This window comes from Acyrthosiphon pisum, chromosome A3 (genome assembly GCF_005508785.2).
Source record: "Acyrthosiphon pisum isolate AL4f chromosome A3, pea_aphid_22Mar2018_4r6ur, whole genome shotgun sequence".
Classification (NCBI taxonomy): domain Eukaryota; kingdom Metazoa; phylum Arthropoda; class Insecta; order Hemiptera; family Aphididae; genus Acyrthosiphon; species Acyrthosiphon pisum.
The window spans coordinates 33,715,454-33,729,070 of NC_042496.1; the positions used below are offsets into that span (position 1 = coordinate 33,715,454).

Genomic DNA, 13,617 nt, shown 5'->3' on the forward strand with positions numbered 1-13,617 from the left:
TAAATAAGAAAAAATAAAATAGTATTTATATCGCTTATACGCATATATACCTCTTATAGGTATATATATTTAATTATAATGTTGAAATGATAATTAAATACAATAAAATATAGCACCTATATCAATAGATGCTAATGATACGGCCAATAATTAAATTAATGATGAAAAATAAAAAAGACTTCCCGGAAAAATTCAAGTCGACATCCTAATTTCTTATTTTATTTCATATTATCTGATATCTCAACTGAATCTTATTAACTTAATTAAAATTATTATTCATCTAGCTGATAGCTCACAGAAGGGTATACTATGTCCATAGTTAATAAGTTTGCCATAAAAGTTGATAATCAATCGAGTTTTATACGTTATAAATTAATTATGGCATATAAAATCATTATAGTCTTACTGACGGCACATATAAACAATTTTGCACATATAAAACGAATATTATGTGAAAACAACATGTTGTTAAGGTCAGTTTGGTTAAGTAAACAAAAACGTTCGGAATTTATTTACACATGTGTTAATGATGTGGTCTTTAATAACATATTTATTAGGTGTAGAATAAGAATAATTTTTCCGAACATTATTTAGTCAACTATTATTGAACAATTCAACAATAAATATGACTTACTAATGCAGGTGGGTACCTACATAATTTGGATATCATGAATCGTAATATTATATTAACAGGTTGTATCATTCTACTCATACAACATATTATTCAATAATGATTAACAACATTATAGGTGTCATTAGCTTACTAACATACTGTTAAGTACATTTGTTATATTATATATGTGAATATGTGAAGTCTAATAATATGTGACCACAATACAATAATTATAAAGTATTAAAATTTAAAAAATATTTAACATATTATGTTTGTTTTTACGTGATACATGACATCGTTTGCGAACCTTTATACCTACGATATTATATCAATACATAAATTTCTCTTAAAATATATAAAATTCTCGTGTCACGGTGTTTATGGTCACACTCCTCCGAAACGGCTCGACCGAATTTAATGAAATTTTTTAAATGTTTGGTAGGTTTGAGAATAGGTTGTAATTTGTACATTTCACTCTCCTACCTTTAGCCCAGAGAGGTGCTCAAACGGGGATTTTGATATTTACGGTGGAAATTTTTTTTCATAAATGGTTGCTATTGGTTGTAGGAGAAATAATTAGTAGAAATTAGTATTTATTATTTGGTTGCTATTGGTTAATCGGGAATATCAGGTACAAGCATGCGTCAAATCAAATTTTCGGCCATTGCCAACTTAATATAGTTGTCGCACATTGTCGGATTGCCTACCAGGGAGGCTGAGTTGCACCCAAAAGGAGTTGAACAATCATAATTTTTTTTAAATTGTAATTTTTATGGTTAGTGACGTGTACGGGATCAGCTATATATATATAGATATTATATGAATAATCCTGACAGTAATATTGTTTTTAATCTATGCCATATAAAAAATACAATTGCATTGTGAAATTAATTGGCACTGATATAATATGTAATAATATAGGCAATAGCGATTTATCATGCAGAATGTGCATCCGCTGAAAAAAGTTCAGAAAACGATCAAAGGTTCACGAACATGTAGATAGGTACTTTAAAAATATACACATCAAATGGCACGACCCTACGGCCTACAGCTTGATCGTTTTGGAGATCAGTAATTATGATCTGCAGTAACGAGTGACTGATCGAATCGGTTTTTCGATTATTTGATGTAGATTTCACTCACCTCGGTTCTTAACCACATGTTATATTGTTCTTTATTGTCTTAGGCCAGTGAACGGAACGACACGTTATTATCTATGTATAATATTATGTTGTGTACCCACGATATATATATATAAAAAAAAAAAAACATTTGCGATTTCAACAAAAAAACAACTACCTAGTAAAAACCAATTCGATTAAATTGTTACGTAATAATAAGATTTTAATATCTGCATTTAATAACTTGCATTAAGATAAGTCGGGATCGATATCGCTAAACATAATTATAATTGCTTATTTTGAACAGTGCGAATCATACAAGGCACTTTCAGGTTTTTTCATAAGTATAAGGTAGGTACCGATAACAAAATATTAACAAGTGCGAGAACAAAAAATGATAAAAAAAAATAATACGATTGTTGTTTGCCTATCATATGTGAGTACTTATAATATATTTTTTAATGATTTTTAGACGCGTTATAATATTGTCCTCTGTAGTTCTGTCACGTGTAATGTATACTCGTTTTACAAAAACAAATTTAAATCGTAAAACGAAGTTATGTATTACAGGTATTTTCGTACAATAATAATAATTTGTTTTTATAATCATTTGTTTGCCTTGTTTACGAACTTATACGATTTTATAAGGCTTGTCAAAAATATTACAAGATTGTGAGTTTATGTGGTAATTTAAATATGGCATACTTATTGTATTATAAATTACAGTATCTACGTTTTTTTAAAAATAATCGAATAAATGTATTGACCAAGTGCATATTAATATAACATAATATGATGTGTACCTACATATATATCATATACTTACGTGTTATTCTCTTTTATAATATTATATAACAAAATATAAAATAAGTGTCATATTATTATAATATACAGAATTCGATTTTTCAATCGTTTAGTGTAACGTGCGCGTATTGCACAAGTAGAACTCTGCAGCAGTTATTTTAAGGACAAAATGTGCAATAAATGAATACGTGAATACGTGCCGTCATAAAAGTAATATTGTGATCGAATATTCGAATGTCATACTTTTACCAGTGTTGTAGTTACGAGTGTTGGAATAACGTTGTCAATGTACGCACGAGACGTGCTGTATGTATACCTATTATAAGACCCACGAGACCAACGCGAATGTAAGAGGAACCAAGTGACAACAGTGTATTAAAAGATGCTCTTTTGGGAAGAAAACACATGTTATCTTAAGTTTTCAGAAATTCCGAACACCCGGTTGTACCGTATCAACGCCAGCTATATTAGGTATGGCCGTGTAGGTAAGTCATTAAATGTTGTGATAATTATAGTTTTAGTGATTTGGACATTTGAAAAAAAAAAAAAATTAAAACAAATAAGCGTGCGGCTGTAGGTATAGCGTATTATAATTTATTATATTATAACGATACGAAGTTGGACGCATACGCTGCGCAGATATTATATATTATGTCTAGCTGTCGCTGAATTGTCTGTTATTTTGTTCGCGGTCACGATGTAGAAATAGAAGTCGACAATATGTCATCGAACTACTTGACGTAATAAACGCTTTTGACTAGAATTCTACTGCTAAAAATAAACACCTGAATTCGTTAGATGCGGAGGAATTTCGTGCCATCACTCATCTTTTGCACGTGCGAAACACTGCCATTTTTGTACGATAATATGAGTGGTAGCTGGTAGTTACATATACAATATAAACCAACGTAAGAAAAAAAATATTATTTTTTAGTGTAAATAATATCTATAGTGTCTATTATTATTAATATCATTCTACATGGGAAGTGGGAACACGCAACGCAGCAGTGGCGTATAATAGATATTAGATATAAACGCCTTTAGTGTAGGTGGAGGATAGAGGGAGTTCATTTGATCAACGGGAAAAAAATCAGCTAAAACAAATCAAAAATTAGTGTTTCGACGGTTTTAAGTTTTTAAAATTAATTTTAATTTATAAAACAAATTTGAAATCGAATTCTAAAATATGTAGGTATAGATAGGTTACTGACTAGTGACTACTGAGTAATGAAGGTAACATATGAGTTACGAAGTGTTCCCAGTTTTCACGGTCACATGGTATATATTGTATTATTGTAATTTTAAAACAACATTAGGAACGCCAACAAAATATTCATATGACATACACCTAGTCTAAGTCAGCTTCCGCAATCTAATCATTTGATCTATTATCACTATCAGTTACCATTCAATGCCGACTCGCAGGTTTACATTTTACCTAGATTTACGTACATTTTAGGTGTACCTTGGGTGTTCAGACATTCCGATGTTTCAAAGTTTGTCGTGAAGTCCCGAAAATATCTGTATCAGGATTTTGATATGTCCCAGAAATATAATTCGTTAAAACTTACTATAAATATTAAACTAATATTTCATTATTTGATAATTTATACAATATTTTTGCGGTAGCTACAGTTTTTGTCATACCTCCTAAACCTACTTATTTAAAAATTACATTATGAATGTTTAAAGTACTAAAGAAATACAAAAAAGATAATTTACCTATGTTATAGATATTGTATTTTTATAAACAGCTATAAAAGATTTATTACACTAAATTGTTATTTAGTACCTACCTACAATGATTATGTATGTATTTTTTTGTACTCACATATTAATTTAATAAAAAAAATCAGAGAATTTTAATGTCCAATGGGCTATAGGAACCGTCGATTACATAAGTGCAACATAGATTCCACCAGAACAGGTACCAACAGGTACCAACTGGTACCAACTGGTACCAACAGGTCCTAACACATATCTCAATTGAAACCTAATATTTTTTTTTTTTATATTTTAGGCAGTTTATTTAAGTAGTTTTCGGTATTTTTTCAAATTTAAATTTAATAAAAATACTTGAATATTGAAATGAGATACTGCATTCTGAGTCTTATGATGTGGAAATTATAATTCGTTCCCGCAGTTTCTTTATGATTATTTATTCCCGAGATCAAGAATTCTCAACTGGTGTTCTCGGGAATTATACCCATCTCTAAGTGTGACGGAATTTTAATTAGGTATTAATTAGGTTTTAAATATTCTAATGTTGAACTATTTAGCCATTTAGACACTAAAAAATATTTATGCGGATATAAACTTGATATAATATGTATTATGTAGCTAGGGACTTTTAAATCACTAAAAATTCATCAAATATACTTTGAAAATGTGCATAAAAATACATTCTTTAAAACTGGTTACACCTTAAAGTTTACCGAACAAATATGTGTTATATGTAACATTTATTATTTTTATTATTTTACAATGCGCATTTTATTGCTTATTTTGTTAAACGTGCTATCGTCGTGGTAGTAACGATAATATTGATAATTTATAAGTTGAATATACGTATCGTATATAGGTAATATACTAATATGTATTATTTCAACAAAAATGTTTCCAGTGGATAATAATCTGTAGGTACAGACTGTATTCTGTAGCCTGCAGAAGTATAGAGTAGTAGAATACCTACTGGTATAGTCTACAACAATTTCTGAGGAAGAAATATCTGAAAATAAGAATGTCCAAAATCAAAAATATGTGAGTATCGAAATGGAATAAAAGAGAAACATAAATTAGTTTATTAATTGTTATTAATTAGTCAAATTAGGCTAAAAAGAAATTGTACAAAATCCAACGAAAAATATTTGTGGATTTGCACGAACAATTAAAAAAAAAAAAAATGGGTGGAGTATAAAAAAAAATGAAAGAAATATGGACAGTTTGTTTAAATGATTATCATTTTTCTTTATACATTTGAGTAAGTAATATGACGTGTTTGTGATAATTATTTAATTTTTTTTTTGGAAAATCAAGAAATTCTGTTTTTAATGTAATAATAAAATACACCGTAAGTAAAGACAATTTTTAATAATATTAATTATCTGACATTTTTTTTAAGAAAAACACAAATATTAATTGTTTATTTTTATTCATGTTGTAAATACAGTTTTAGTTAGGTACAACTGTATACGTGTATAATAAATAATAATCTATTTGATATGTTTATTTACCGTATTTTTTATTCTAAGCAACTTTGTCAAGGATAGTTTATTTTAGACAATTTTACCACGGATATTTTTGATTTTTGACAGTAAAAATTATTTGTCATTGGTAAATTAATAGTTAGAGTATTATTTTGCTATATAGTGCCTATATTGGTAGGTGGGTGGTTTCAAAAGACATCGGTGCATCTGAGTCTATTCCTACATGCCTACGTTTATTGGTCGCACCCAAGAATATACAGAGAATCGTTAAATTTAATACCCATGTGGCAATTAAAGTACTTATGATCCATAGTTTATAATCGTCAATGAAAAGTGTTACGAATAATAATTTTTAATATAGGTACATTGTTTTTACCATTTTGGATAGAAATTAAATATAAGTACATTTCAAAATACGTATGTAATATGCTTTTTAAAAACAGTAAAACGAGCAGAATGAATTGTCATTGCTAAGAACTCTACGAAACACATTTCTATAATATCATTTCATACCTATATAAGCTAATTTTTTTATATTACTATTTAAAAATATGCGAATTTCTTTAATATTTAGCAGCCTAATAATATACTATAACAATAATATTATGTTATTATGTTAAAACCGAAACCGATAGTAGAATAATATGTTATACCTAATGTATAATATATTATTCCTAAAGGTACCTGCAATACCACGAAGATGGTGCAGTGAGATTGCGAGATCATACCGCCGTCGAACATGACTGTTAAATAACATATTATATTGACTAAGTTAACATATATATTATATATAATATATATATACAATAATTATTTAATATTATGTAATAATTAATGACGTATATGACAGCAGTCGTAAAGAACGAGAGTATAGTGAACAGAAAATAAGCAACGATCGGACCACTATATGTATAATAATCTAAGCTGATGCAGTCGAATAAAAATATCAATAAACAAACTAGTTTGTAATTATATATATACATAATGCTTGCCGTATTATAGGAGGATTGTATATTATTATATTATGTCGTGCTGCAGCTCACACGCGACTGAGTGCGTATTTTTTTTTTTAACTCTGTCATATACAAGTAGTAGGTATATGCGTTTTGACCCCAGATTCGTGTGAATAATATTAAATATAATAATATTTATATTATATTATTATAATATACCTAATATATTAAATGTCAAAATTCAACGTCTCGTATCGCTGGATAGGAAAACCCAACAGAGCTGCATTTTGAAATCCTTCTATTGAAATATGTATATAGGTTAATGGTCGTGTTGTTTTATAATTTTTAAAAGTGCACGTGAAAAGGAGGTTAAGTTGTAGAAGTGTGTAAAATGTTAAATGAGTAACACCAAGAAAAAAAAATGAAAAATTTCTCCAAATAATCCGTGAGAGGTAATCCACTATAATATTATAATTTTATAAGTCATTCTCTATAATCAAACGTGTTAGTCCAATATGCGTTGAAATATTAATCATGATTTTCTGTGTAATTATGGATTGATAGGCGTATGTCAGGTATATAATATACATATTTTGTTATACTTATACCAGTATTATTATTTTATATGATATTATGTCGGGTAAAATAATGTATCAACTTAACCTTATCTGAGCTATATTTAAAATTTAAATATTAAAAATTTAAATGGACTTATTTTTTAAATATTTCATATTAATATCGAAGGTAATAATTAGTGAAGTTCTTGTCACGTGGTATGTGCAGTTTGCACAGTGCTTAAGGCATATTTTTTTTTACAAAAAAAAATAAAATACCTAAAATATCAAATATACTGTTTATAGTAATGGAGATGCTGAGTGCAACAGTGGCCTATGTTGTATCAAACGATTAATGTGCCCAATTATTAGGGGTTAATAGGCTATTTTTGCATTGTCGTGATCCGTGGAACGTGTAATGTATCAATGCAACACCAAATATAATAGGTACGGCCATTAAAATTAAAAAATAAAGGTAGACCGGTGTTGCTATAAAATATTTTTAAGCTATCTCATTAGCTTTTATGAATTTAAAAAAAAAATCATGGGACAGACCACTGTTCCGCTTAACTTATTGACATCGTTTTGCATCTGATTGAATTACTGCGCACCGCGGTGTACCTACATGTTTTGCAATGTTTGCACGATAATAATTAGTATCACTAGGGCAGTAGATAAGACAAATTCTACATGATGGTATACAGTGCAAATGTTATCTACACGGGAATTTTGATGATGTTGTTTCGCAAATGATTTTATATTCAATATATTTGATAACATGTTCTACTTTAAATAATCATACACCAGAATATAGCGCACATGTCACTTGTCAGGTACACCGTACACCCGTTCACCATAAGGAATAGTACCTATCGTAGGGCGACTGAGTCAGTATATCCACGTGTGGTGCAAATTATTATTAAAAAGATGGAAACCTCTCTTGGATAATATTTAAAAAGTGTCAGTATTTATTGCGGTCAACTGTTTTCGATTAGAATTCATCGTGCCTTTACCGAAAAATCGTATTAAGTCAATGACTGAAATAAAAAATAATCCTTTCCACGACCCTTTTTACCAGTAGATTTTAATCCTAAATTAAAATGTTTGAATTATTATAATTATTTAAATATATTTCACCTGTATGTGCAACAGCTGCATCTATATATACGTATACAACGATTTTTCATTTAAATTATACTTGACATAATATAATATCATACGGGGTGATTACCAAAACCCCCACATTATATTCTGAGCCGACTAAACAATAATTACCATAAGTATAACATATAGTATATAGCATTATAAATACAGCTTAGAAACTTGCGAAAACTAGGGACTAATAGCATTTCGATTTGGATACATAAACATATTACATATTGTCTATAGTAAAAAAAAGAGGTTCTCACTTGAATATGAAATTTGTATCACAACACGACACACTTACAACTACGGGATAACAAAATTTAGGTATTTGAAAATGTGCAACAGGTGTTTAAGGAGGTATACCTACTTATGATTTCCAAAAATCAGAATTCGGATAAATACGCGAAGATCAATAAGGATTAATCGGAGGCGTGTATACTCGGTGAATCGCACGCAATCTGTAAATCTCACGTGTACGTTATAATAATATAACACTAAATTTATACATATTATATACCTATATATATAGGTACGGTACCCGTGCGCGACAAACTATATTACTTATAACAGCTATTATAATCACGCACCGTAAATGACGGCGAACGTTTACCACAATACACACGCGTAGACACTGTATAAGAGTTTAATATGGTAATTACCGTGGTAACGATCGAGGTATAGGTAATATACCGGCTATTATAATGTATACCTATACGTTAATTATATATATATATATCTCGCCGATGAAGTGTAAACGCGACACACACGCATTAAAATACAATGTAATTACCACGTCAAATTGTCATAATATAATAACGCGTACAATACGCTCTATCGTGTATACGTAGGTTAAGTACGTACCATTTCGACGGCCGATATTTTCCGGCAACCGTTCGCCGGACTGACGACGTATCCATTATTGTTTTCGTTCGTGGCGTGCCCCTTGCAGCAGGACTCGCGCCGGTTCGACTTTATCTGCCCCTTGGTCATATTTATTATATGAACGGGTCCTGCGCAGCCGATCCGCCGATGCACTATATTATATTATAATTGTCTTACGATTTATAATTATTGTTAGGCCACCGCGGCCGTTTTATATAATTTCTAATATTATTTTCCGGAGACACGCGCGTGTAGAATAATTTTGACACGACGTATATCAGGTATACCTGAAATAGGCACCAGGTCTATCCTACCAGCCGTATGGTAGGTATCACAATAATATTATGTTTGTACAAATTGTCAGAATAACGCATCAAAACACTATACGACTGCACCGCGCCGCCGCCGACCACTGCAGTGCCTGTGATTTCGGATGATATTATTATTTTATATTTTATTAAAACGTGAAATTATGTAATAAAATATCGCGCGGAGGAACACTGCCGCCGCGTGTATGGTCGACGTAAGTGGTACTCAAAACGAGTGCCTTGGACTTCGATTGTGACGCGTAGTATTTATAATACGGGGGGCAACACACACACACACATACATATGTAGGCATAATATTATTCATCATTATAATAACATAATAGGTATACCTGCAGTATGTATATACTATATAGGTATTATACATAGCGGCGGACGATGGCCGGCGCTCGCGAAAACAATAACAGCTTAACACAAGTGTACATAACATAACAATATTATATTAAATATATATCATTGTCATTATATTCATTTATCATACGCACACAATATTACAATGATCGCAGTACGAGCGATTACATTTATATTGTGTAGTCTGCATGTGGATATACCATATATATATATGTATGTATAATAATAGTATATACCTATTGTATACACACACCTACTACTACTCGTATATAATATATCATATAGGGACGCATTATTCGATCTCCTGCAGCTAGGTCTGTCTCCGTATATTCTCTGTTGGACCATATATATATTATACACATTATCTGAATCGATTGAACGGTTAACCTAATTTATACTACAATCACACATCATAATATATAGTGCCTATATTTCTATAGTTAAATATAGAGTAAAATAATATATATATAATATATATTTGTTATTCACGCAATACTCGCAGATTATATATATATACGAACCTTGGCTCCCGAACAACAATGTTTTATCTTATATTTTTACCAAACAATACTTTATACAGTATAATATGATATGATATATCATCATTATTATTATTATTATATATACCTATATATGCGACGCTGCAGTATGTCACATACAATATCAACAAACAACAGTACGCACAGGCTCTGTTTAACTTCACCCTCCGCTAATAAGATACATCGGGTTTTACGCTGCACCTTTGTATTAAATAAATATCGAATATAATAATATATGTATAATAGTGATACGATGATAATAATATGTGCATATACGTTTTGTCCTACGCACCTACACCGGTGATCAAGGGCACACGTGCTTTTGATTTATATAATATATTGGCGTTCTTATATTATTATTTTGTGCAATAACATTGTCTAAAACCATAAGTATTGTTACGTGCAAGACGATTATATTATTATATAGGCGTATCGTATGTGTATACAATAATATTATAGCTGGTATATACCAAACCGTCGAGTGCAGTTTGTATAAGATCATGGATATTTTACATTTTTTGCGATAGTTAATCGATGGGGGGGAAGGTATATTATTTTTATATCCACAAGAAATAAATAAAAATCAATTAATTAAATAAGTTAACTTCTAAAAAAAAGCTGATTCGATCTATTATTTCCAGCAACCACGATTCCAAATTTAACCTATTAACATGTGCGATACAAACTTACCACTATTTCGGAGGGAAATAACCAAATATACCTAGGCTAACAAGTTCATTTTTAATCGTGAGTTGATCGAGAGCAAAGTAGGTCACCTCGTTGGAACATAATTGATTGAGGATACTGGATAGGTACCTATATGTATATTACGCATATTACTGTGGACGTGGACTTTTGATTTACCGTTTGGTCTTTCGTACAAAACTACATAAGAATACATTTTAGTTTTTTTTTCACAATAATTAAATTATATAATAAAAAAACTCTCAACAAAATTTGAAAATAAAAATATTAATTTTCATAATACAGTCACTGCAGGCTACTGCTGGCTGCCGCATATACTTTCCAATTTCGTACTACAGCACACTCAAACCAACGCCGTTTATAGAAAACAAACGACGATTATATTAATCAATTCATGTCGATTGTCATAAAACCACGAGTGTTGCGGATCATTCTCATTAAAAAAATTTTTTTAACACGTCGGTCTTCTTCCGTTTGACATTCCTGCCCACGTAAATTTTGTAGGCGGTTCATCGCCACCCATAACTCCAAGTACAAAATATTCGACACCGCTATCAATTATTCTAGGGTTAAGTATACATACAAGACACAAGTATATAACATCAGCTACCAGCTACATACACACTGCAAACGTATATTTTTATTTTTTCTCGTTTATTGTTATTAAAATGTTTCAGCACGTTAGGTGCTATTACAAATAAGTGCAGTAAATTACAGTTTAATTTTTTACATTTATACTAGGGATAAAATGATATAATAATTCATAGTTACAAGTTTGATATAATTAGTTTTGATTCTTCCTTTTCCTTTTCAGTGTCCGTTAGGAGGTTGTCTTGGGGCAGTGGAGGTCGCAGCCGCATATTTTGGGTTTTTCTTCCTAGTTGTAATGACGGGCTCCATCTAAATCTTTCAGCTTGAAGTGAAAGTTTTTAAGTTGGGTTTTAATCCAGATATATATTAGGGATATCCCAGTGTCGTTGTGTATTTAGGGATTGCTCGTAAACCTATGGGCTTTTAGGCAAATCCTAAGGAATTTGTTTTGGAGAGTTTGGGCTTTTTAAATTTTAGTGGGCAAGGCTGCCGTCCATAACAAGGCAGGCATACGTTGAAAGTGGTCTGACTATTGAGGTATATAGGAGGAGTGATAACTTGATTTTTAGTGTTGACTTATAGTTGACTAACGTATATTTTTACATATCCACATATTATATCAATGTATATAGTTACTATGGTGGGCGGTAATGCGTTTAAAACACAGTTGTATCGGACTATATAGTGTGACGCGAAACGACGTGTAACATTTTAATATTATGATATTATTTAATATATCATACATAATTGATTAATTAGCGGCCACGAAGACGAAAGCGCGCGCGCGCCAGCTGCCTCGTAGCGATGAATGGCCAGGCCCGTCAATCGTGCACGCGACGAGTGAACCAAATAATGTATAATAATATAATAACATCTGCATCCGTATAATATGCATATTTTATAACTTATATTATAAATAAGTAACTATATTATACTGCAAGCGTTTTAAATGCGCGTCTGATTATTATAATATACGATTTAACAATAATTATTGTTAGTGCATATTGTTGTTATAATTAGGTACGCACGAGAACACGACGACCTAAATAAATCTCTATTATATTATTAATTCATTTCTAATACATACATCAGCCGCGGTGTGCTCGATCGATTGCGTGCCACGCGCTACACGCGTTTAATCGGCATCTTAAAATTATAGTATTATATCTATATGGGTATCGATAAACGAAGCAAATAAACGTTTTTCCGTTCTCTATATTATATATATTATAATATATACGACTATTGTTATTATATATTTTTATACAATTTTTACTAATGCAGACTGCGCCGCAGGCATAAGCGGAAATTTGGTGAAATTTCTTGGGAGGCTGAGCATTACACCTATAGGCACCACTGTACTATACTAGAGCCGCTCGCAATTATTTATTTCAACCAGACAATTTACAAAGTTCGACTAAACAATTTGACCATAATTAAGTACAAACAAAGTTATGTGCCTTATCTTCAACATTTTAGAAGTATTCTAAACAGAAATTATTATTTTATTCATTCTTAATTTAGGATTATAATTTATAACCAATGGCGGATTCAAGGGTTCAAACAACGTCCATAAGAGGTGCCTTGTACAAAATGTATAAGTAACATACCTACTTACCCCATTTTACTAAACCACTCGCTTCGCTCGCGAGAAATAATGATCAACCAATATTAATTATATGCTAACAAAATATCATCTAATTAGAATACATTTACTTTGTTGGTATCTATACTGTGTGACTGTGAATAATGTAGATAATAATTAAAATTTAGTTTGACAAAAAACCATTTTAAAATATAAAAAACATATGTGAAGCTAAAAAAT

The 13,617-nt window shown here is 30.6% G+C and overlaps 1 protein-coding gene across 2 annotated transcripts in view; it reads right to left on the reverse strand.

Annotated features, from left to right (window-relative positions):
- Positions 1 to 9,813, reverse strand: part of LOC100161329 (monocarboxylate transporter 9) — a 29,968-nt gene extending 20,155 nt beyond the window's left edge. Inside the window, exons 1-2 of one of the 2 annotated variants that reach the window (XM_029491130.1) lie at positions 9,567 to 9,813; positions 9,259 to 9,431 (exon numbers count right to left, since the gene is read on the reverse strand). In XM_029491130.1, coding sequence (XP_029346990.1) covers positions 9,259 to 9,387 — 129 coding nt within the window. In that variant the 5' untranslated portion in view covers positions 9,388 to 9,431; positions 9,567 to 9,813. Of the gene's footprint in view, positions 1 to 9,258 lie in introns of both variants that reach the window. The other variant, XM_003241157.3, reaches the window with a different exon arrangement.
- Positions 9,814 to 13,617: the final 3,804 nt, after the last annotated feature.